At 39.4% G+C, this 26,087-nt stretch overlaps 1 protein-coding gene across 1 annotated transcript; it reads right to left on the bottom strand.

Annotated features, from left to right (window-relative positions):
- Positions 1-748: 748 nt before the first annotated feature.
- Positions 749-25,613, bottom strand: LOC106863058 (transient receptor potential cation channel subfamily V member 6-like). The gene is made up of 15 exons (XM_014892384.2): positions 25,025-25,613; positions 15,754-15,851; positions 15,300-15,422; positions 14,275-14,415; positions 13,644-13,742; positions 13,261-13,436; positions 12,252-12,398; positions 9,827-10,039; positions 9,402-9,488; positions 8,258-8,334; positions 7,895-8,060; positions 7,539-7,605; positions 6,681-6,949; positions 5,823-5,929; positions 749-4,319 (listed from the first exon to the last, which is right to left on the bottom strand). Exons 1-15 carry the CDS (start codon positions 25,153-25,155, stop codon positions 4,040-4,042), a joined length of 2,181 nt encoding a protein of 726 aa, XP_014747870.1. The 5' UTR covers positions 25,156-25,613; the 3' UTR covers positions 749-4,039.
- Between the last annotated feature and the right edge of the window lie 474 nt (positions 25,614-26,087).

The following is a 26,087-nucleotide window of genomic DNA, read 5'->3' as shown; positions in this document are numbered from 1 at the left end:
CTTCACTAGTTTCTTGTCTTGGATTGTAGATTTCTCAGGGCAGGACACAACTCTTGCCAGAGAGTTCTCAGTGCACAACTGAGAGCCTGATTTAAATGCTGTAGTTTCAGAGATAGAGATAACCTTATTCTTAAAATCAATCGTTAATGGCTCTAAGTATTACCCTAATCCTCTATGAACCAGGTATTTGTCGAATTGGTTCATTCCCATTTTGGAAGTTTTAAAATAATCTACTTGAATCACAATAATAATTTAAGAAGTGGTGTAAACATCAAATTTAGTGAACCAAGATCATACACTGGTACATGATAAAACTGAGCTGTCTGTGTCTGTTCTGCATGTGCATTACTGAGAAAACTGTATATGTGCATTGTATTGCAAGCAGCTACAGCAAGGACAGTTGCCTCACTGTCCAACATTCCTCATTCCATGAACATGAAAACACAACTTCTTCTCTGCAGAAAAGAGAACTGTCCTGCAGTTTTCACTGAACTCTCAATGACTTCAAAAAACAAGGCCTTGACAATTTGTAGTTTGAACCAGAAATCAATATTTAGAACTTTATACAAACTTTGTATAAAGAAATACCTGAAGTGGATTGCTGTGGAACAATAGATTTAATGAAAAAAATTTAGTGTGGACCCATATGTGACAATACAAACAATTTGTCAACTAATGTCTATTATTACTGCTAGAGAAGCAAGCAAAAAATTGGCTCCTGATAGTTATTTTAGGCACAAAGAAGCAGTCAAGATACTCCATGTTTTTATTGTCAGCAAAATAGATCTCATTTAACTACAAGCAAGTGGATCAAAACATTCATTCTTATCACATTATCATAAACGTCAGCAACGTAGAAGACAGTTTGAGGTTAGCACTTTCAGGGAGGGGAGCAATATCTGCTTTGAAATCATTGCAATATTGTTAGGAGGGAGAGGAAAGACACCTTGCAATAGCAAGGAGCAGCAATACTGTTTCAGAATTTTAGGATATGACTACATCAAAAAGCACAAAACTTGAAGCAAATCTTGAAGCAGCACATTCATGCAGAATATTACAGTGAAAGTGCTTTGCCTCTGTGTTACTGCAGTCATTGCTGTTGCTGAGTCAGAGCCAGATTGCATTGAAATAACTCAAAGGTTATTCCAGTGCCTCCTATTACTTCATCACCTGAGATTTACAAAGGTGCACTTCACGTATATATGTCCAAATGAAAGAAGGTATTCCACATTTAAGTATTTAATTTAATATTTCCAACAACTGGTGTGCCCATTACATCTGCCAAATTTCCACACCTCTAGTTTTCTTCTGTAGCCATTTATCTGACAGAAAAATAAAATTATTCTAAAAGTGGTCTGCAGCACTGATCATCAACAAAAGACTGAGGAATCAACTTACTATTGATAAAATATTCTGCCCCCTTTTGCACAAGGTCTTTTTCCAGGGTGCTGTTTTCTTTAAATATGCAAGTCACTTTAGGAAACTGGAAGTCAAATTCCAATAGGAGCCAGTAGGAATTTTTTTTTTACAATGGAGGTGGTGAAATACTGGAACAGGTTTTCCAGAGAAGTGATGGATGCACAATCTCTGGAAACATTCAGGGGCTGGCTGGACAGAGCTTTTGGGCAACCTGATCCAGTTGAAGATGTGCCTGCTTAGTTACTGGGCTGCATGACCTTTAAAGGTCCCTTCTTTCTATGATTCTATGATTCTCTATCCTATTTACGTTAGGCAACTCCAAAGTCAGAAAATCAATCACACAGTTCTGATGCTGTTGATTGCAGGGGTTCTGTGCAGGAAGTTTGAAAGCTAAATATCACAGGATGCAATTTTGTGAAAAAAGGCACTTGGAGAGCAGATACCAAAATCAAAAATAGGCCTAGCACTGGTAACTGAGTTATGTTCTGCCTCCTGCCATGTCAAAGTGTTGTTTTAATTTCTAAGATCAAATTTCTCAATGTTTATAGCAATGAAGAAGAATGCAAAATCAGAACCCGGGCTTACACAGCTTCAAACTACCATTATTATTATTATTATTATTATTATTATTATTATTATTATTATTTTGTCACAAGGGGGAATTCTTTTTTAGAAATGGCAGTATGTGGTTCCATCATAATTGTATTTCAGTGGTTTCCAAACTAGTAAAAATTCTACTATATTTGGGGGCCAGGGATAGGATCTGGAAATCATTAGTTGTCCCCTTCTTGCTATTGCCTATTCACCATGAAATAAAATCAATCTACAATCAGAACAACATTTCATAGTTCTGGTTAATGTACCATTTGCTCCCATTTCCATAGATCACCAGTGTAAAGGCCAAAGGTTTTGGGAAGACTGACAGCACTTCAGTGACTGAGGCCAGGCAACACCTTCAATTCAGTAACATTAGCCAACTCAAAAGCATACAGTTGAATTCCAGAGTGGCATCCTTCTGTCTGTCTTCCATTGGAGCACACAAAAAAACCCAAAAACAAAAACAAAAAAAAGCATTCAAGTAAGAGAAAGTGGACATTTAAATAAATACACATGATTGCAAAGATCATGATACTCATTACAGCACCTACAAGCGAGAAGGTGTAGGAGAGGTTTGCAGTGATATTTCAACACAATCAGAAATCCACTGGATTCAGCTTTTTCATTGTCTGCTTTGATTATCACAGGGTGATTTGGCTCAAAGTGTAGTGCTAGACAGTAGTCTTTAATTTCCTAAAGAACAAAGTTGCTGTTACTAGTACTGTTGGAAGGAAATGTTAAGACCGTGGATTGTTTTCTGCTTAACTTCTGCTACTGGAATGAAACTCCACACTCCTGAGAATACAAAAAACCCCTGAAAATACTGTTCATTTCTCTGAACATTTCTTCATTTTTCTTAAAGTGGTCTGAGGCAGATGATAGACTGACAGACTGGCACAGTGTCATGCCTGGAAGGGAACTGTGGATGCCTCCGTTGTTTTGGATGGTTTTAGACTTTCAGAGAGAGAGAGAGCGAGAGAGAGCACCAGTTTCTGAACTGTCTCTGCAATAGCTCTCATTCTTCTATCCAACATTTCCTCACAATTTTTTTCTGTGTTACATAGGAGCTCACTACTCAAGCTTGATGGCTCAGTTATGTGACAGGGATCTACGGTTCAGAAACCTATTCTTCCACTAAAAACAAAAGACCAGCTTTAGCTTACTTGGGAGATAAATATCTCTGCTGAAATTTCACACTGCTGAAAGTCACCTAACCAGGTCATACACTCTCTCAATTGGAAAAGAAGTTCCCAATTTAGAATCCTCCCAGGAATAGCAATCACTTCTTTTCGAAAGCTTAAAGTGCATTCATGTGACAAAAAATTAAAACAAAAAGGCAAAAACATCCATCACCAATAAAAAATCCAAACAACCAAACCAAACCAAAACCAAAACAGTCCTGCTAAGCCAGAAATGTTGAATCTGCAGTTCATGGAGACTGCTTTTCTTCAGAGGGCAAAATCTGTCAGGCCCTGAATGCCAGCTGAGTAGTTACAGTCCTTTTCGATCATCACAGTGTCACCAACTACCTTCATTCCTGAGATCAGTTACAGGGTTTGTGGGGTTTGGGAGAGTTTGGGGTTTTCTTCTGTTCTGTATCAAATCATAAATCAGAACTTCAGTCATTCTTTGCTATGAGAGCCTTGCAATTTTGTGAAACTGGATGGGGAAGATCATACTCTATGTAACAGTCTGGAAGAGGGCTTACTGATCACTTCATTGTAAATGGATGAAATCCCATTGCAGGCTTCTTTTGATCATTTGCATTACATAGCTCAACAAGCCCACCAGCTTGGTACAAATATCAGTGCAATTACAGAGATGCTTATAAGTAGGTGAGAAAAAATGGCATTCTTTTGTCATAGCACAGATGTCACGAACTGCTCACAAAATCTTCACCAGCAGAGTTCTCCAAGGCTGACTGTGTGGTGTGACATGATGGGGAGTGTATGAACAGCTGGAGAAGACAACTGTCGTGGCAAAAGGGCCACTTCACATCTTGTGGAGTGAAAATAGAGGCTTCTTAGACATCATAGACCTCCTCATCCACGGCAGGACCGACCTCTCCACAAAGCTGGCGGAAGGTGTTGCGCCTCAGGATCTCCCAGCCACGGTGAGAACTAGTTCTGGATGTGCTCCGTGACAGGGACAGTGACAGAGCAGACAGTTCCTTCTTGCACAAGGTGTCCCCGTTGGTTTCCAGCTTTTCTGAACTTTTGTCATAGTTTTCCCTATCCTGAGCTTTAAATGCCTCTGTGTACCGCATCATCTTGTGTTTGTTGGGATCAACCCTGTCTTCAATTCTGGAAGAAGATTAGAAAATATAAACTGAATGCAGTAGAAAAGTGGCAGCTTATCAACAAAACCCCTCCAAAAACTGGCCTACTGACAGAGATATTCCAGAAAAATCTGCACAGGAAACTGATTGTAGGCAGGATGCTAGGAGATGCTAGCACAGGTCCTAGACCTTCATCCCCATCACTGACTTCATTACCTTCATCTACCCGTGGTTTCTTGTCCTTTAACTCATTTCCCAGTTGTGATTTGCCCTTTCCATTCTGCCAGCTGTAAGCAATTGGCAGACTTTGTATATATGTATATGTTCATTTATTTTCTCTGTTCTTGACTTTCCTCCTCTGATACTCTATGGCTGCTAACCTCAGGATGTCATCTTTTGCTGAACCTTTATTTACCTGTTCCACCTCCACCAATTACATTACTTGCAGGTTGTCTTCCGAATTACTATCCCACCTATATAATGAATATCCATGTGATTTGACAGAACTAAATCACAGCAACAATCTTTTCTCACAGCACCCAATGAATATTGGCATTCCAAATTATTCCCAGTGAATTTCTGGGACATTGCTCTTGCAATATATTGTTATATTCCATGCCTTGGACTGAAAGTGTTGCATATTGGCACCACTTTAGGTCTGCTTGTTCTGCCCAGTAAATCTGAAAATCTGCAAGGCTCAGTTTGTCTGCAAAACCTGCAGAAAGTACCGTGCAGGGCCAGGAGTTGGACTTCGATGATCCTTGTGGGTCCCTTCCAACTCAGGATATTCTGAGAGTCTATGATTCTATGATTCATACAGCTACCACTCCCCCTTCTGGATTTATCAGCAAAAGATGTCACAGTTAGAAAAGGCAAATGCCAAAAAGTTAATTATTTTCTCACCTGGCATAACTACTGATTAAAATCAGAAGTAATGAGGAATTTAGTGTTATCTAGACTACAGGCAATTCTTTAGTTCAGCACCTAAACTGAAACCCTGGACCTGTGCCTTTGCCACCTGATGAAGTCATGGCAAAGTATAACATATTTACTAGGTTTACACATCAGAGGAATTTTGACTTTAAATATTCCTTTTCTGATTTTGAGTCCTTCACAGGACAGTTTCTTGCTGCTGAAAGCCTGATAGATTGATTCTGCCTCTGCCATTTCATGTATCTAAGGGACAGGGACAGCCAAGCAAGCACAGCAGTGAAGTTTACTGATATTCATTATATGAAATTTGAAAGAAAAATTCAGGTCCTACAGCTCATGCAGTTTCTAGGGTTTGTCCAGTGTGACTACTAGATAAGAAGGTATTAGCTGGTTTCACAAGAAATGCACAGCAAAGCTTTCTGAGGACAACAATGCTTGTCTATCACAATACAGGCAGAAAAGATATCAGGGTCTCTGTTCTGTAAGGACAGCACTTCAAACACTCCCTAGACCAATGGAAAGTCTCTTTATTAACATCCATACCCTGGGCTGTTCTTGTTGGATCCTTACATGCCCACACTCCAAGAGCACTCACCTGAGATACCATCGGTCCCCCAGCCCGAATTCCCGCCCACAGATTCCCGAGCGAGGCCAGAGGCACCGGGGCAGTTTCCGCTCCAGCATGACAGTAGTAGCAACAACCTTTGGAATGAGAAAAAAGAAAAAACTCAGATGAATTAGAAAAAAAAAAAATCTGACTCTCTTCCGAAAATATTAGTCTCATGGGCACCAAGCCATACTGTACTTACATTACAGCTCCTTAATGGAAAAAAGAAAATATGGAATCTAAACTCCGTTTCAAATAAGGCAGTCACTGATTTAGTTCTAACTGTGACATGTTTTTAAGAAGTAATGGAGGTCTTAAAACACTGTTCCATCTCTTTCCTTTTATACCTCATGGAAATGATTAGGGTAATTACTTGCCATCTAGAGAAGAGGACAGTATCTAGACCCACTTTAAAACTTGCCACTGTGGCCACATGACTACATTTAACCATTTATCTATCTGCTTTTTCACAGAAAAGCATAGGAAATGGATTTCCTGTTGATTAGCTATAGAACTGGTTGAATTTCTTTGCTTTTTGACCAAGACAGTCAGGCCAACTTCTTTTAATGGATCAAAAGACACTTCTGGCCTTCCTATAATCATCACCTAGTATGCTATCCCCACCTCATTCAATCCCTGTAATTTATCTCTCAGTTACACAGCAATGTGATTTGCAAACTTCAAATTCAATTTAACTCTAATTCAATGCAACTTCAGTTCTATTTAACAAGAGATTCCATGCATAGGGAACAAACACCTAGGGAGACACAGTATGAACAAGAAAGTCTGAGGGGCTTCTAGCTGCTATTTGAAATAAGGTAGGAATGCCCACCTTAACTAGATTACCTGGGCTCTCCAGAGCTCATCCTGCTCGTGGGCTACTCTCCAGTGGGTGTCACCCATCATGGCAATTAACAAGTTGAGCATAAGGAGGGTGGCAATGATGGCAAAAGCAAAGTACACCACGCTGTACATGAAGGGCAGGTCCACGTCGTAGTTTGCAGGGCCATCAATGATAGTGAGGAACAGCTCGAAAGTGGTGAACAAGGACATGGGATAGTTGTAGAACTGCCCCAGGTTTTCAGGGTTCTCTGTCTGGAAGATGATGTAAAAAGCTGGAAGAGAGAAATCAGGGGAAAAAAGGAGAGAATTTAACAAGAGGAATCCCATTCCAGGAGGAATAACAGAATCCTATAAGAGATTCTGACCAAAAAAATTGGTCTGGGCAGGACCTGCATGTGTTTCTGTACAAGGACAAACCCCTGATTAGAATCACTGGTCTGCATGATGAAACAATGCAAAGTTACCTTGATTATTTATTTATTTATTTATTTTTCAAATTAGTGATGTTTTCATCCTCAAGGATATAACAAAGCTATGTGTTTTAATCTAATTTTCCACAGACAAATATCATAAATGCAGTATGTTCTTAAACCTTGACTTAAAAAAATATAGAATTATCTGAATTTTCCTAGTTTCTAATACCCTGGAAAGAGCAGGAAGTGAAAACCAAACCCATGGTTTGAAAACAGAAGTCAGTACTGGGAGAGTGACCATGCTCAGAGAAATAGAAGCTGAACATCATCATCAGTTTTTCCAGCTATTCAGCAGACAATCGGAGATTAAATCAAAACCCACACTCTTAATTGATACCAAAGCAGTTGGCAGGGGTAATATATGATTATTTTCTCTTTGTAGACTCACCTGATGCAAAGCCCAATATCACCACAGCCATGAGCCAGCAAAAGCGCATGAGATCTCCAAATATCATCTGTAGAGCAAAGACAGAGCCACCGTGAGCCCCAACCATTCCACCAAGTCACAGTGCCACCCTGTGTAAACCTTTGTCCAGATTCTAAGGCCATGAGTGGATTAAAGGAAACCTTTGCATTATAGAGAGAATGTGAAAGTATTAAAATGCTCTGTGCAGACAAGAACTTGTCCATTTGACATTAATGAAAAATTAAGCAAATAGTCCTGAGGGAGGAAAAAGTATTCTTACAGTTCTCCCTATCTGCAAAGAGGTGCCAGGACAGCCTGGATTTGTTTGTGTCTCACACCTTCTGGATCATGATGGTGAAAGGGCCGAGCATCTGGAAGCCCCGTGCGAAGTACATGACATTGCACCATCCCAGCACCAGGGCGAAGGACATGGGCACCACCTCCCCAGCTGTGCTGGTGAGACGCATCACCATGGTCACCAGGATCATGCAAGCATATGTGATGCTGCAAGGAAGAAGAGACAGAGGGAAAAAAAAAAAACAAACGTTCAGTAAAGGGAATATTAGTCGAGCCATTAAGAGAAATAAATCCAGAGAAAGAATATTCTGAAAGAAAGGAGAAAGTGACTCATCTGGCAAAAGAGAGCAGTGGGGGAAATGATAGACAATATATTTATTGGACTTAATATGTTCTGTACTTACACAATTATGTGGAAAGGCCCCCCTAGGATTGTTTGTCCGAAGTATTTCGCTGCTCCAACTCTAAGGATATCTGGAATCTGAGAGAGACATCCTGTTAACTTCAGCACTCAGACAGTTTCCATAATATTACTAAATGTCATGGCAACCACCAATATTCACAGGTTCTTAGGGTCAGCCACATCTCCTTTGGTGGATCAATTTCTGTGCTACTTTAAAATCAGAATGGCTGAGCCAAGCGGGCCCCTCTTGGGATGAGACAGAGATTGCTGAAAAAAATCTAAGTATGCTTGGGCAGATTGAGAGACATGTCCCAGAGAGATGTCTCAGTAACAAAGACAAAAAAGACCTTCTTGGGGAATCAAAGGAGTTTATTGTAATTCACACTGTGTTAGTTGCAGCCTTAGCCCCAGAGTGACTTCCTGACTAAGCACAGGAAGAAGGACTTGTCCTTCTGGAACATACCAGAGAATCAAAACTGCACACCACACTCAAACTGAGGTCACACCAGTGCAGAGCAGAGAGGGGACAATGATTTCCTTTGGCCAGCTGGTTGCACTGTGCCTGATGCACCCCAGTGCACCCTATAGGCAAAAAGATATTTACAAGACCTGTCTAATTTTCAGTTCTTCCTGTCAGCATCTTTTGAGTTTTCTCACAAAAGTTTCAATCTTCTATTTCCTCTTATAATAAAATCAAGTGGGAGGTAGTTGAGAAAGGCTCCTGTTACAAGTCCATAGAGTAACTGACCTCCAATTAAATATAAACTTTTCTGTTTATGCACAGAAATCACTTTACCCAGCACCCCTAAACACAGGAATATTTAAGGGTACTGGGTGAAGCAACATCTGAGAGTCAGCTGGACCATGGATGGGGGTAACAGGAACCATGGATTACCCTGCAGACAGTATTTGAGAGGGCGACCATTCCTTCTAATTGCTTCTTCCGCACCTGGAGTCTTACTTAGGACACTGTCACAGTCTCTGTCTCATCTAATATATACTGTTGGCAATATCTATTGCCACAGACCTATGTTGAAGCACTCAGACTAAGCACATAAGCCCAAGCAATGAGCACAAATCCATGTTTGTCTGGTAAGTAGTATCTTCCTTGATGAAACTTGAAGCTGTATAGCTGTTTCTCTTACTTCAAGGACCAAAATTACTACAGCTCCAATGACTGTGATCAGCTCCCCCACCAGCCTCAGCTCATCCTCGTATTCCACATATGATTCCTGAAAAAAAAAGAGAAAATAATATAATGAAAATAATGAAAATTAAAATTGAATTTTAAAGAAAGTGAAAGTAAATTTTAGAAGAGGATGGGGGAGAAGAAGGCCTATTTTTACTTGTGTTGAACATGAGTAGACCTGGAAATGCCAGAGGAACCAGCCAAGCCCCAGCAATGGAGAACGGAGCACACCTCCTATTTCTCCCTGACAAAGGTCAGCTGGCCGAAAGAGGGGAGGAGGACAGCTGCAATACTGGGGACTGGGGAAGGCTTGGACTTTCCAGTTAAGTAGGTTAGATGGGAATTGCCCAACGGGGGCTCTGACTCCTCCAGTCACAGTACCTGAAGCATTTTCTGGACATAGATTGTGTTGTCCCTGCTGCTGGTTCTGTTGCCTGTTCGGGGTTTCAGAGGCCGGTAGACACAGCACATGGTGAAGCAGACCATGTAGAGGATGTAGAATAAGGCCAGGAAACAGAAATAGGGACGACCATACATATTCCACTTCAAGCTCACCAGCTCCTTCACAGGTGTTAGGTCCAAGATCTGGCGTGCCTGAGAAAGAGAGAAAGAATAAATTAATTGCCAAAAGTGCATTGTTTCATAAACAGCATTCACAAATTTTCTGAGAGAGTGTTAACAACCTATTCTCATCTGCCCTATTCAGCATTACGAAACTGAATTTACTTTGCAAAAGTGGAATGCTCTTGTGGGCTTTGGATTTGCTCAGTTTGACAATAAAGAGCTTTGGAAAAAAGAAATACATGCTGCAAAGAACAGCTGTTGAGTACCAGTGGGAAGTACAAGAAAAGCATGTTAGATACTGGAATAAATTTGTCCTCTGTGTAGGAACATAGAACTGAGGATGACAGAATATTCCTGTTAGTACAACAACACAAGTTTCTGTATCAGATGTTTTAATATAAGAAAACTGAAACATTTTTCTAAAAGGTATTTGTACTTGTCTGATGCTTTATGGCTTATGCAAAAATGCTGCCTTTTAAGTTTCTGCCTTATTATCTGGGTGATAATAAATTGACTCGCCTTCAGCTTATACTATAAGACTGGCAGAGCATAAGTAGGAGAGACTTTACAACTTAGGAATTTGAGCCAAACACTTCATTAAATGTTTCTAGACTTACTTTCTATTGTTTCTACTGCAATAAGTGAGAAGAAAACGTGAGTCAAATTTTTGTGACTGGGTTGCTTTAAAGAAAAACTTCTTGATGCTCTCTGGATGTTTTTCTTCTCTTGCTACAATGCCCTGTTTCCTCTAAGTCAGCCAAAAATTGCTGAGTGCACAAAGTGCAGGGAATGTTTCCATAAATGGACATGACTCTAACAAAACTCTTGAATGGCCTATGAAATATCATAAAGGATCAAAACTGCATAAGAAAGAATCCACCTATGAGTGTTCTGATTTCTGTAGAAGTCAGTATTCTAGAATTCTTTGCATAGGAGAGTGAATTTCATTTTCAAAGGGATAATACAAGTTTGAAGATTACTGTAATCTTCCTATAGCTTAGTTCCCTTCTATTTTTTTACTTTTCAACTACTTCAGGATCAGAAAATATATCTTCACACCTATATGTGTATGCATTCCCCTGAACACAAGAGGAACCTGCTTCTGGCGGGGGGCTAAAGGTGCTTCTCTAGTCCAATATTGAACTGGGAGGGGATGATGGGATTGTCTTCTAGAGAGACAGCAAACATTTTGGGCCACACATATCAGGTGCAAAAAAAGAATTACTAGTTATGTATCAAAAAAATTGCAACTACATATATGTAAGAGCATTCTGGTAAATAAAACATTGGGGATGCCTTATCTTCTGAAATTAAGATTCTTGGATCTGCATGCACTATATTAATGTTTTGGGGTAAGAGAGAGGCCCAATATTCTGCTTTCTTTTTAGGATTATGGTTTAGTCTTCTAAAGTGGACAACTTTTAAGCCTGTTACATTTTTTAACATAGACTGCTTTTCCCTGGATTTCAATATGTATCCCCACTCATAGAAATTTAAAAGATTTCATGTAAGAGCAAATGAAAGATCCACAGACATAGCAGCTCCATAGCAAAGGTCTCCAGAAGCTCAAACTTTTGTTGGAAAGTTTTGACTGAAATTTTGATAGGTGGAAATAATACAGGATGGGCAGAACGGTGCTAATTGAAGTGTCTTCTGATTCATTTCCTGTCCTGTTAGGATTATTTAAGGTCATTACAACTGATAGGGTTGTGTACCCTGAAAGTCCTAGGGACAGCTATCAAAGCTTACCATTACACTCTGCTGTTTTTGTCTTATTAATCCCTTTACAAGCTTTCGAGCCTACAGCAGAGATTATTTGGCTATTTTGTTTTGAGTCATAACCTGTCATTAAATGAAGGGAATAATAACAGTGGGTGGTTTTTAAATGCACTCCAGTTTAGCATTTCTGAATGTGCTCCTGTCTCATAGGGATCTTGTGAGAGTTAATCAGTATCACAGTTACAGGAAGTGTATCTTTGAGCCTGGTGAGAGAAAACCATTTTCTGTAGTTTGTTCATACCTAGTTCTTTCAACAACCTTTAATTTCCACACCTCAGAAGAAACTGTATATAAAGCATCAGATGTAGCCAGACCCCTATACTCCATGAATCCTCTGCAGCTCATGGTACAAAGTCCTTGCTCTACGGATTGTATCAGCGAGCTTGAGCGTTCAAACTCATCATTCCTCTCCTTCTGTGATCACCACGGTCTGCACACAGAACACATGCAGTGCCCACAGTACCTCTCTCTTCTTGGTGGATACAATGAGCTCAAGGAAGGATTGATCTTCAGCCCAGGAGTCAATCTCTGTGATATCATACAGCACAGTGCTCAAGGGGCCAAAGGACCAGAGGTTCTGCTTCCGCTTCTGCATAAGGTATTGAAACATCTGAGGAGAAAATAAGAGGGGCAAAGACATCAGAAGCTTTCCAGTATTTCATGTATTTGCAATGAGAACAAATAAAGTTGTACACAAAACCCTTAATTATGACATATTTTCCTTGAACCTGGTAGCTGTTGTGGTTCTCATATCTCTCAGGAACAATTACAGAAGGTTAAGAAGTGGAAGAAATTTTTCTGATTCCTATTTGATTATTAGCTCATGCTTGATGTAAAGGATGAATAATTTTTCTCTAAATTCTAATCAAACTACCAAAGTTACTTGACATAGTTATAGTTCCTCACAATAGACTTCAGATGGAATTACATGTTGATTAGAAAAAATGCTTTAATACTCTTCTACAAGACTTCAGAAAAGAAGTTGACAAGGAAAATGGTCCCTTGGGAATCTACAGAAGAAACACTAACCCCCTTTGTCTTTTCAGTGAGTGGAAGAATGAGGGTTTACATTAAATGCTAAGATTTTGTCTACAAATAAATGCCTGTGGGTACCTGAAGAGGTTTCCCATGCATCACATTTAGAGTAATGAAATCTAGACAACCAAGACAATAATTTCTGTGAGCCTTTCAAAACATTACTTGGGGTAAATGTGTCTGTTAATACCTGTTTAACTCAAATGCTTCAAAAATTGGGGCAAAATATCCATTCCTTAAGCACTCGTTTCATTCATTAGGATAAAGAAATTTCTTATAAAGGGTTTTTGGGACCTACATAAGATTTCTGGGAAAAAAATCTTGTTACATGTCTTCTACCCACTAAGAACATGCACAAACTCCCTTGCTCTGAATGATTTTAGTCCAAGGTCTCCATTTCTCTTTTGTACGGAGGTACCAGTGTCACACAAACTCACCACAGTGTTGCCCTCAACTCCAGCCAGTTTGAATGGACTAAGCCCCTCATTGTTAGGAATCAGTTCAAGTGACCCTGGTCCCTCTTTGCTCCTGTCATAGGAAAGTATCAGGCTGTACATGTGGCAGGCAAACGTCTTATTAGGTTGGAGAACCAGGATGTGAAGAACAGTGTTACCTATGAAGGAAGCAGACTGAATGAAGCATCTGGAATAGCCCAGCCCTGTGCAAAGATTGAGAATGGGCTGATGGCTTTTATTTTCCTCATATCACTTATCCCACAGCTGTTTCTAGTGAGAGAAGAATATTTGCATGCACAGATGACAGTCTGAATTAAAATGTCCAGATCCACACTATGCAATTCACTGAGCCCCACAGCACATACCCAGAGAATCTTGAGCTCTAATGTCAGCTCCATTTTCAATGAGCAGCTGCACAATTTCCTCATTTCCCACACAGGCAGCAAATGATAAAACATGCTCTCCTGAAATTAAAGGAATGGGGAGAAACAACATTAAGGATCCAGGAGGCAGGAGAGGTTGAAGCATGCTGAGGGAAAGCTATCCATGCTATGAAGTCATAGGATATGAAAGGAGGAGTTACTTTAGGTAACTTGTAAATTTCCTGCCTCACTTCTCATCCTAATCAAAAAGGTTAAAAAACCTGTCCCACACAACACTAAAAGGAAGAAATGCTCTTTTCAGTGGTTTACCTCCATGAGAATGTTGAAAAGCAATTTGCTGCTAGGAAGACACTAAATTAAAATTTTTATACAATATATGTGTCGATTTGCATACATGCAAATCTCTAAAATATGTATTGTTTATATTCACATAACATTCACATACTCAGAGGAAGCCTTACTCTCTGCTAAAAGGTGTGTGTCTGATGAAGCTTGGAGAGAGGAGCCTCTGTTTATCCACTTTAGATGGGGACTAAAGTTAAGCTCCCCCATAGCCCTTCATCACTCTGCTGGCTCCCTCCTAGGGCAGCAAGGGGAGAAGTTAAGGCTGTACCAAAATAGAAAAGGTTCTGGGAGCTGCGCCTGAAGAAGTGCCCAGTGGCCCTTGCTGTGCTGGCATTGGCTCCTCTCTTAAGCAAAGCCTTCACCAACGTGGTGTTCTGGTTGGCTGCTGCGATGTGGAGAGCTGTCTGCCCTGCAAGACACAGAAACAAAACCTTGTCTTTCAAGAAAACAACTTCAGGCTGATCAGCAGCCTGCAGTTCACATGTCAGTCATGGTAAATGGACAACAGCTGAAGGAATTAGCTTTGAAGTTATCCCTGTTTTGTGCAAAGGATTGTGTTAGAGGTTTCCCAGAGGTTCTGTTCTACTTCAATTTTTTCATTAATTTATTAAAACTGACTTTACAAATTGCCAAGAAAACTCCAACAGGGTTCACTTTCTAGATTTTTTTTTCTAGGGAAAATCAAGACATGCCACACTCTATTGGGAAGCAAACAGAAAGTTGTGAGATTGACTGTGCTTTCCTTCATAAGAAATCAAGATAAAACTCCCAAAGACTTCCTCTAATCCTTCAAACTAGGCTTTAGACTTTTTAAAACCCCATTATTATTATTTTAGTGGTTTTGAGACTCAGACTGGAATTTCTGTATACTCAACCAGAAGCATTCTTTAAAAATCTGGATAAGTGTCTAGCCTCAAAAGCAGTGGACACATTTCTCATTTTCTCAACCAAATAATTACTTTTTCTCCTTTCAGGGAAGCTGAGGCAGATATCCCTTTTTTTACAAACTAGTATGTCAGAAATCAAAGTGTATATATCCTTGCAATCCCTTTCCAATCCCTTGCAGTTCCCTGGTCAAGGCCTTTGCATGTTTGCACATGTGTGTACTCATGTTTAATATAATTCCACCTTCCAAGAAAGTTCAGAAGCCATATGCATGTTGGTTTTGCTGTGTAACAGCTTCACAACATATTGAACCAGGAACAGTATAAGCTAATTTCCCAAATGTACAGGTAGTACTTCCTCTCCCCTCCTGCAGGGAATCCTGCCCATCCTCATTCCCAGTGATATTACCTTCATAAAGTTCTGATGTCATCCTCTCATTGATAAGCTCAGGAGCTGCTTCCATCAGAGCCACTGCTGCCTCCAAGTTATCATACATGGCAGCTACATGAAGGGCAGTCTCTCCCACTGCTCCTAGAAACAGTAGGACATGCATGAGAATTGTTGAGACGTTCAACTGTATGGGACAAAAGCAGAAATAGATTCATGGAGGTGGGGGATTACAGGAGGCCTCTATCCTCCCTTAAGTAGTGCCTGGTACAGCCACATAACTGCACAGTTCTGTCCTTCAACAAAATCTGAAACCTGAGCAGAAACTTCAGGTGTCTGTAAAATAAAGCAGCTGGCATAGAGTTAAGTCATCTGAGTCCACTGATGCAAATGTTTTAGCAAACTAACAAGCTACTCATTGTAGGAAGCACTTGCTTTCCACAGAAAACCATTTTTCTCAAGTAATCCCAGTTACCTCTCTGATAAATATCACATGTTCCGTCAGTGAGAAGTTTCCTAATGGCAGCAAGGTTGTTCTCTTTGGCAGCCTGGAGGAGTGGGGATTCCCAGATCCTATAGTAAAGAAAAAGTGGCTGATAAGGAACAAAGGCAAACACATGGTGCCTCTCTCCAGAGCTAGCATGTCCTTTGCTCGAGACAGTTTGTATCTTGAACATTTTCACAGAAAAATTAGCAATGCACATCTACCATCTGAGGTATTCTTTGAATGCACAATAAAAAAAAAATTTTAAAAAGTAATAGGAAAAAGCAGAGCAGTGCAATTCGAAAAACACACTGAAGTCCATCATCTCTTGACTTACTGATGCTGAACCGTATGGTGGCAGCAGAGGGAAAGACAGCAGAGAGAAACAACCAAAATATTTCATGTTTTTATATCTCACTTTTTGAGGTCCAGAAGTAGTGAATGATGGGTCATTGAAGCCCTCCTGCAAGTAGACAGTTATCTCAGGAGCCAGAAAAGTCAATATTTTCTTCACACAGCGCAATAAATTAAGGAAAGGTCGTTGTCGAATTGCTCCGGTAGTGGACAGAAAAGGGCAAACAAGAATTTTATCGTGTGTTCTAGAAACACTTCCTATAATTAAGAGAAGAGACTGAGCTCTGAAATGTTGTTCTTCTATATATAAAGTTATGGAGAAAAATCTGACAGCTTAGCTATGCTACTTTTTTCTCTAGTGTTGAGAGAATTGAGGAAATTGTTGAGAACCGAAATATGTTCATGTCCTGGGAAAGAGCATGCACTCAAGTTCCAGACAGAGTGGTTCACTTATAGCTCAAGCATGTCCTTGAGTCTTCCATGAGGATCTGGGTTATTTGAGTATATCTGTCAGGCTTGATGAAGAATTTATAAGTACAGCCACCAAACTTCACTAGAGCAAGGTCTTTGGAAGCAAACAACAGGTCAAGGGAGGTGATCCTCCCGCTCTACTCAGCTCTGGTGAGGCCATAGCTGTATCCAGGTCTTGGCATCTGCAGTACAAAACACGTATGGAGCTACTGGAGGGAGTTCAGCAAAAGGCAAAAGATGATCATAAGAATAAAATGTCTCTCAGATGAGGAAAAGCTGAGAGAACTGTGACTATTTATCCTATCAATTTGTCGAAGTGCCTGAAGAGAGTTACCTGCAGTGTTTGTTCAGCATCCAAACAAGGTTTGCCAATGTTCAAAATCATGAATTGGCCACACAAAAGTAAAAAAAAAAGGAAAAAAACCTACAAAATATGAGGTGAATATTTCTGTTATCCTTGAATATTTTCAGGTTCAGCTTTTAATTCATAAATTTAAAAGTGGTTTGGGGTGGGCTTATTGATTTCTTGATTTTATAAAAGTAAAGAATTATAAGCATCTCATATTCAGGAGGTAAAGATTAAAGGGGAGGAAAGACTCTCAAACCAAAAGAAAAAAAATATGTCTCATGAGTTTTCAATATGAAATAGAAAGAGATTCCTCTCTCCCAACAAGACAAGTTCAGTTTTAGATTTTTGTCCAAATTAAAATTTTGTGCTTTTATCTCACCCTTGCTGTTTTCTAGTGCAGATGTTTAATTTGATCTTAATTATCTAGCGTGGCCCAGGTCAGGCTGCAATGTGTGATGTGAAATAAGTCTCAGGATTACAGTAGAAAATGAGAAATTCAAGGATATGAACAAGGATAACACCAGGCCTTGTTTTTCCACCAGCCTCTATCTGTCCCTTTACTACAATCTAATAACTGGCAATAGTTGTCTTAAGCACACCTCCCCAAAAAAAGCATGTGGGACAAATATATTAGTCAAACCATATACCCACAGACACAGTAAATGCTTCCTCCTGGTGATGTTCCATGGATTCTGACATTATTTAGTTACAAGATTTTGGGTATAAATACTACATAAAGCAGTAAGTGTTTTTTAATAAGTGGTAACACCAATGTGAGGATACTTTGCCTGTGAATATAACTCTTTTACAAGTCACAATAAAAACCACATCAGAGACAGAGAGAATATAAATGGCCCATTGCAAAAAAATGTTTTCTTACAACTCACGGATCTTAAGTACAGGAGAGTTTAGCAATAAAACAATAAGAAAGCAGGCAACACAAATTCTGTGGCTCACAGGAATATATATTTCTTGCTTTAAATTATTATTTGATGAACAAGATCTTGAATCAAAAAGAAATTTATATGCCATTATCTCTGGATTTAATTCACTTGAAATGTGAGAGTTCATTTGAGACGCTTGAGAAAACTTGGGGGATAAAGCAAAACAAAAAATATCTGAATTATATAGATAAATAGAAATCATTTGAGCAAGTGTAAATTGATAGACATGGGCTACAAGTAATAGAAGCATGACTGAACATCATGTTTATCATTCCACAAAATAAGCACTTCTTGTCACCAAAAACACCCCATTATCTAAGTCACTAGAAACGAAACTAGAAAACTCCTGAAGAGCAGAGGAGAAATAAAAACATTCAGGATAAAAAGAACCATCCTCAACAAATCAGGCAGCCATTCTGAGATATTTTTATATGTCCTTCACACTCCTAGTTAGGGAAGTATTCCTTCTATAGCTTACTCATGCGTCAGTTTCATTAGTAACTAATGGCAAGATGATTTGATGAGGAGATTGCATCTAGGATCAAACAAACAGGAACTAAATAAAGAGGCACTCTAAGCAAAAGGCCAAATATTCAGTGTTAGTGAAGTCAGCTTGCCACCTCTGCCACTATTTTGGCTAAGAAAAACTCTGTGTTTCTGGAAAATACAAGTTTCAGAGGCAGGAAGTGGGAAAGAGGTGGGGTTTCAATAGTATAAACAATGCTACAATTAATATGTTGATGCTTTACTGGGTAGGCCTTTATCCCTCAAATGACCTCAGAGAGGAGGAAGGATTGGGCAAGAGATGACATAGGAGGACACAAACACAGTACCTTTCTTTCAAAAATTACCAAAGGAAGGCACCTAAAAAACACTATGCTCAGCTTTTGGAAATTGAAGGAAAAATTGTCAAGCATTTCTTCTTATTGTAGCAACCTCTAACTGGGCTTAAAAATGCCAAAGATCCCAGGCCAAAGAGCAAACCAGAAGAGGAACTCAGAAATGCTGGCAAATGTCATGGCACACTGCCTATGATGTCTCAAAGGTTCATGAGTTACATGCTCCTAGCACACGCTCTTACTCTCATTTAATTTTCTGTCTCATAATTGGGGAAACATTTTAACCTCATTTAAAACATAACGTTCTAATTATCAACTAATTTTTAATACATTACAGCAATGTGCTGAGCATATAAATGTCAAAAACGAGAGGAAGAAAATTTGCTAATATAAAAAATTAAATGAAGTCACCTGAGTTTAGAACCTTCAAAACATTTTAAATTATTTAACTTTTGCACCTTTAATCAACTTTCTTCCTGATGAATCAAACACAGTGTGAGTTTTGCACTTTACTACTTGGGCTCCTTTGTGTGTCAAAGCAGCAGATGGCAAAATCTGTAACTTAAGTCTCTTAACAGAGCTGCCTAGAGTAGATGCTTAGCTTCCATAAAGTACCATTATGTCACTGATTGGTGAGGCTGGCTTTCAGAAAATGATTCAGCAGACATATCTAGCCACCTTGAGACAATAATTCAGCACATCTAAGTTAAGCTCCTCTTCTAATCCCGTTCATCCCCTTCAACAGCTATGATATCAAGGAATACTAAGCTCCTGATTTACCCAGCTAAGTAAAGTTTGTAACACTAGGCAGACTGGGTGTTGCCTTACAGGATCAGGCTAGGAGAAGCACAGCTCCATAGCAAACCAGTAATTCTGAGGGGCAATGGGAACCACAAGAGCTCCTGGGTTCTTCTTACTGAGCTAAGGAATGTGGTCAGTGTGGAGGCAGCTAGTGAACCTTGATCATGCCAGTTTTCTTCACAGATGATTCAATGTTGTGCTCAGGAAAAAGTTTTTGCAATATAGGTGAGGGCAAAATCAGGAACACCTGAAAATCCATTGTGAAACAAAGAGAAGATAAAATGTAGGTCAGATTCTGACTGAGGGAGTAATGTAGAACAGTTCTAACAAGGTTAAGGATTTCACAAGCACTTTCTGCTGGTAATATGTACCTTTTTAGGTTTACAGCTTAAGCACTTCTTTTGGAGTGCAGCCTGCTCATTTCACTTATGGAGAGATAAAGAATGCAAAGACTAGTAAAGAAGTTTTAATTTCATTATAGAAAGAAGAATTTGAATGGCTATGGTTGCTCTTTCAGAACAGGGAAATATATTAAATATATGAACTCTCTGGACAACAACCAATCTGAAAATTCTATTTCAAGACTGAACTCACCAGAAGAGCAATGAAGCATCTCTTTCTATTCTTCCCTTATCAGATTCTACAGCTTCAATCATTCACTATATGGAATTTCCCCATTCTTTGCTCTAATTTAAGTTTGCTTCCAGCTTCAAGCTTTAGGCCCATAGAGGGTCAGTTCCTGAGGTTCTGCCTTCCTTCTGCTAGCATATACATGCAAATGTGTGAAAGCCTTCAGGAGAGCAGAGGGCTGCTCAGAGGAAGCCAACCAGCTGAAAGAGGATCAAAGCAATCACCTAGCAAGATGCCAAAGAAGGAGTTAGGGATTGCACAAAGTGAAAAGGAGCCAGACAACAGGGGCTTAGACAATCAACAGGGTCAGCAAATTTCTTCAGCACCAGCAACAAGACTCAGCAAGTTAACTGGGACCTCTTGCTTGTGTATGTCAAAGCCCCTTTAGCTGAGAGTAAACAGAGCTTCTCTGGAAATAAACAGGTTAATAATTGCCAATGTTACTAGCCAAGAAACTGATAGGGAATTCTTATCCCTTCAGATATTTAACTATCTGCCACACAAAGCAATAGAAATCTTGATCAGCCATTTCCAGCAGGGCATTCTGCTTGCACTAACATTTTTTTTCCTAATTCTGTATCTGAGACCATTGTAAGAATAATCTCATGCCAGAACTGTTTTAATGGTTCAGAAGTTGTTAGTTTTTATTCATTGTCACTGAAGCAGTTATAAAACGAATTTGTTCTCTGATGAATAACCTCATTCTGCATCAAAACTTCCTCCTCAATAGAGTTTTTCTTGCAGTTTTATTCCAGGTTGTGTTCCTTACCCTGTGTCGAATAATTTTTTTCTAACAGCTTTTTAATTTAGGGTGGAGGTTTTTTTCAGGGCACAAATTTAATGTTTTCTTCTTTATGAGGAAACCTATGGCCAAGTTTTGGAAATCAAATAACTTCCTAAATTTATGAGCCTGAGACGCATCTTAGGCTAAGACTGGGTGTGTGTATGTCTGTGCATGGCTGGGGAAACACAACTTCTGGAGGACATTTACACTTGTGAAATTAGGGAGACTGTTTTCTACTATTAATCTCAAAGCTGTCATTAGGATGAAGGTGTATCAGTAGAAGAAAAGACCAGAAATGCTGCTATTGATGTTTTTGATTTGATTTTTACCCACAGCAGCCAATGGTTCTTTGCATCTTGACTACTCAGAAGCACTGGTGTTGAAACAAGATATAAATGAAGTGCTGGAGCTGGAAGCTGGCATCTTTATTTCACTGTCACCTTTGGTCACAAACCAACCAATTAATACTGACAGGCATTGTGGATTTTAAGACAGGATAATCTTACGTTAAATTGTGGGATGCAAACTCAGTAATGTTGTTTAGACAAATGAACAGCCAAACCATGGGGACATCCCATTCACTACCAGCTTGAGAAAGATTTCTATAGAAACTGAAGGCTCTCTGTGTCCCTGGACAGTTCCTAAACAATCCAGTTTACCTGCATTCGGCTGAACTGCTTTTTTATTTGTGCCACATTCGTTTCCAGGATAAGCAGAACACCTCACTAATATGTGTGGGAGACTAAAGAGCCACCAAAGAATTTGGAAAGGTTTTATTGTGACATCTTTGGAATGACCGTAGCTCTCTGCAAATTATGCATGTTGTTCCAGGCATCTCTAATGCATTACTTTTTATTTATCAATCAGAGTTATGGGTACAGGCAATAGCAGGAGGAAAAATACTACATAGCTGTTATACTTTTACAGGTACTGGAACCATGTACTCACTTGCTCTAATTTATAGATTGCTTAATTTTTATGAAAATAAAAAATTCAATTTTATGCAATTCTCGTAAGGTGGAATTTCTAAAATCCCATTCTAGGAGGAATTTTTTCACATTTCCTTAGGAACTCTTGCACTGAAAATAATTTCTAGAAGACCTATTACACTGTGACAGATGTGATTCTTCTTCACCTCTATCAGGCCCAAATTTTCAAAAGTATTCATCTTTCTGTTCTCCATCACTATGAATTATATTGAGGGCTTATGTTCATATGCTTCAGGCTGTGTAGATCCCAGAGTTTGCTTCCAAAGATGATTCTAGAGAGGACATATGAGATGTGACTGCTGTCCCTGGGACTCCACACTCAGCTACAGGCTGTATAAAAAGGGGAATCTTCAACAGAGACAAACCAGAAGACTAAAGCCAAATAAACTCAAAGTCCTCTTCAGTGTTAGAAGATTGCATCGCATTTTCTGAACCTGGATTCCCCTGGGGAGATATCATGGAGTGCAATATTAATCCTTTTCTGTGAATAATGCTGGGATCTACTGCTGGTAAGGTTCAAAGGACTGTTTTACACGAAGAAAGAGAATGAACATCAATGCCAGGGAAGGTGACAACTACCAAAACAATTAGTTTTCAGGTATTATCACCAGTCGTCAGATAGAAAAAAAAGCCTTGTTTTTCTCTTGCAGACTTTCTGCGTGTGATCAGACAATGTCAGTTAAATAGTAACATATTTACCACTGGCTTTCAATAAGACAATAGTAGAATTTAATCACTGCTAATTGCTGTATGCATTCCAACACCATTTTCACTAAGAACTCAGGCTGAAGCCACAGCACTGCAGTTCTGTACCACAAAATGACAGGACACAGCAAAAGCCCTTTTGGCTTACAACAGTTTTTCCACAAAAGCAGAGGTTTCATAAGAGTAGTTCCCACACACCAGTCACCAAAAAAGGTCTTCCTGCTGTGTTTTTCTATCTGTACACAACTAAAAATGCAAAAGCAATGAAACTGATTCCAGTCCTCTGCAAAATGTTCTTTTTTTTTTTTTCTCCTCAAACTCTGAGCATCCCTGGGGACAAGAAAGGAAAGAGTAGGATAATAGGAAGAAGAACTGGTCCTGTCCCTGTTTAGAAAAAGCGTTTTCACATATTGACACCACGTGATTTGTGACCAAATAGCAGGAGCCTAATTTGTGTTAGTTGAAAGCTGTGGGAAACATATAGACCTTAAATGGAAGGGAACAATCACGTCCCCATGCAACCCTGATTTCACAGTGAATATTGTGTACACTGTATGTGCTTTACACAGAGCTTTATAAAGAAACACAGAAAAGTTAACTTTGGGGCCAGTGGGATGGCACTACAGCAATCTAAGAGAAATTTAGGCAGAAGGGTTTTATATGGCTAACATTTTTTCTGTTTTCCTCCATCACTAGCAACACAGAAGATGTTCATGGGCCTGTAGCACATGACCCATGAGGACTAATGAGCAAAGAGAAGTGGGAATTTAACAGTAGCTTATGTGAAAAGGAGCAACAAAAAGGAAGGGACCAGACCCCCCTTGGCAACACCAGATGGTAAACAGGGCACTGGAATATCATCAAAGTTTATGATTTTGGAGGTTCAGGTTGAATATTTGAGAAAATTAACCTCTTTCACCAGGAGATTACTACAGCATTACAACAGGTACCTAAAGATATGGCAGAATCTCTGACCTGGGAAGCTTTCAAGACTGAGCCAGACAGAGTTTATGCAATGTGATCTCCTGCTGGCAATAGCTCAGCCTCAAGGGGGAGGTTAGATAGAGATTGGCAGAGCTTCCTTCCATATCTCTTTGACTTAAAAATATGAAGATAATGGTATAATCATAAATAAAATTGTATTACAATTTATGGCTTATTGGTATCAATTATTAGTATATCATCAGTATAATTAATTTATTAATATATTTAGAATTCTATTTTGTACTCATTTGGACCTCACAGAATCTGATGAGGACTTATTTTTCAGTTACCTGTGATGCTATTCATGAACACATCAAAATGTAAACACTTCAGCATTCCACAGGAACACTATTGTTCCCATTGTCCCTCTCATTTTAAGTGTATTTAAGTCCCACTGCTCTGAAGTAAACTGGAACAGGCTTTGTTACTTGGTCAGAAGTTAGATCATGATAGAATTCTTTCCCTACAGGTGTACTTTCGTCCCTCTTAATCTGCTTTCTTTGCATATTTCTATACATATATGTATAGATACATATGTATAGATAGATTTTGTCCCACACAGCCACCTTTTTGTCCCCGCAGATGTTCAGAGTTATATGTGGAAAGAAAAAACAAATTTTACAAGCAACTGGAAGCAATTTGTTATTTGAGTACTGCAGCATTTGTGCATGCAGAAATTACAATGAAAACCAGACCCAGCTGTATTTCCATGAATAGTCCAACATTTCTGTGTGTGGAGGGAGCAACCCTGCACAGCAGCAGCAAACAGCCTTCAGTGTTCACATAGGAAGACACAGCCAATCTTCTGGATAACCTAAGGTCTAAGAGGAGTCACTGTTCATGTTGACACCCAGGTCACAGGGCTGAGAAACCACAGTCTGACCCAGGAGGTGACTGACCCCCAAAACATTCAACAACATTAAGCCTATTCTTTCCCACAGTAAGAGCAACTTTTAGAGAGACAGAAAGCAAAATCCTGACAAAAAAGCACCATTATTTCAGCTGTCTGCAGCCTATACATCACACATACTCCTAATAATAATAATAATGTTAATGATAATGATGCCAATAATAATAATGATAATAATAATTATTAAAACGAACCTTCATGCATTTTCCTGTGAGCTTTACCAATGAAGCAGGAAAGACAAGATAATACATTATTAATTTGTGACTGAAGTCCTGCACTCAGGGTAATTCAATTGTAACCTAGTAAATCTACCTGTGAAAGCAGATAAGATTGGAACTCCAGAAGCATTCCACCTTGGAAGAAGAAATCTGATAGAAAAAAGGGCTCCAGGGTTGTTTAAAGTTTATCTACTGGCAGAAAAGCCTAAGGGGAAACAGTGAGAATCAGCTACAGGGAGAGCAGCAGAAGAAAGAGAAGACAAGGAGGCTGAAGTGCACTGTACCTTTTCTGCTGGAGTAAGTAGATTTCATCCAGATGTTTATCCCAGGATTTTTTGCCTTGCAGTTTCTGACTTAGTCCGTTCCATATCCGGGAATAGAAGGAATTGCTCTCCCCAAATAAAGGTACCCCCATATCACGTCCCTTTTTCTCGGTTGCCTAGCTGCCTGAAAGCCAGCAATCCCCACTTTGGGAAAAAGTCAGGAAAGGCTCACTGCAGGTCAGCACTCCTCTGCCCTCAGTTACTTACAGAGGAGACTGTCAGTCAACTGCATCAGCTGATCAAAGTAGGTGTAAAAACACACAATAAAATCGCTTGTTCCTAGCAGACCATACCTTGAGCCTCATCAATTACTTAAGTTTCCAAAATAGCCCAACCCAAAGGTGTGTCTGATGGAGAAGCAGCTTGCCAGCAGCCTACCCCTCAAAAAGACCCTGTCCAGCAATCAAAAATTCATACAGCATCAAGGTCCTAGGCTTCTACTATTTTGATTTTGAAATCTAGACTTTAGAAGCAATCATCCTCCTTTTGTATCTCTGAATTCCTCTGGAAAGCAACATGTAAGCAGTTTTGAAATAGACAGCTGAGCAAGTCAGGCAAAACACCTGTAAGGTGAGTGAACATGTGGGAACGTGCCCTAAAAGACAGGGCTCTGGGAAGGTGGAGGAGAGGAGGACACACCTCCCACTTCAGCTGTCTGCAAATCCCATTAAAGAAATTATCATTACAGACTCCACCTTCTCCACGTAAAGCAAAATCACCTTACTCCACAAACTGGAAGGGGAGTTTATGTAGATTAATGTGTAAACTTTACATATTTCATTTTCATTTAATGTTCTATGAACTCTCATTATTTCTTCTTATTTCTTCCAGAAAAATCTTATTTAGGAAAGGGGTGAAAATTTCTAATTCACAAAACTTTTTTCTTTTTTTTTTTAATTTAACAGAAACTTGATTTTTTTACACAGAAAAACATATTCAGGGTCAGGGGATATTTACCTGCAAAGCAGTAGACCAAATATCAAAGTGAAGAGATGAGGCATCCTTTGTGTGAAGAAGCTGGAAA

This window comes from Sturnus vulgaris, chromosome 2, assembly GCF_052056855.1.
Source record: "Sturnus vulgaris isolate bStuVul1 chromosome 2, bStuVul1.hap1, whole genome shotgun sequence".
In the NCBI taxonomy this organism is placed as follows: Eukaryota; Metazoa; Chordata; class Aves; order Passeriformes; family Sturnidae; genus Sturnus; species Sturnus vulgaris.
This window is presented reverse-complemented; position numbering and strand designations above follow the sequence as displayed.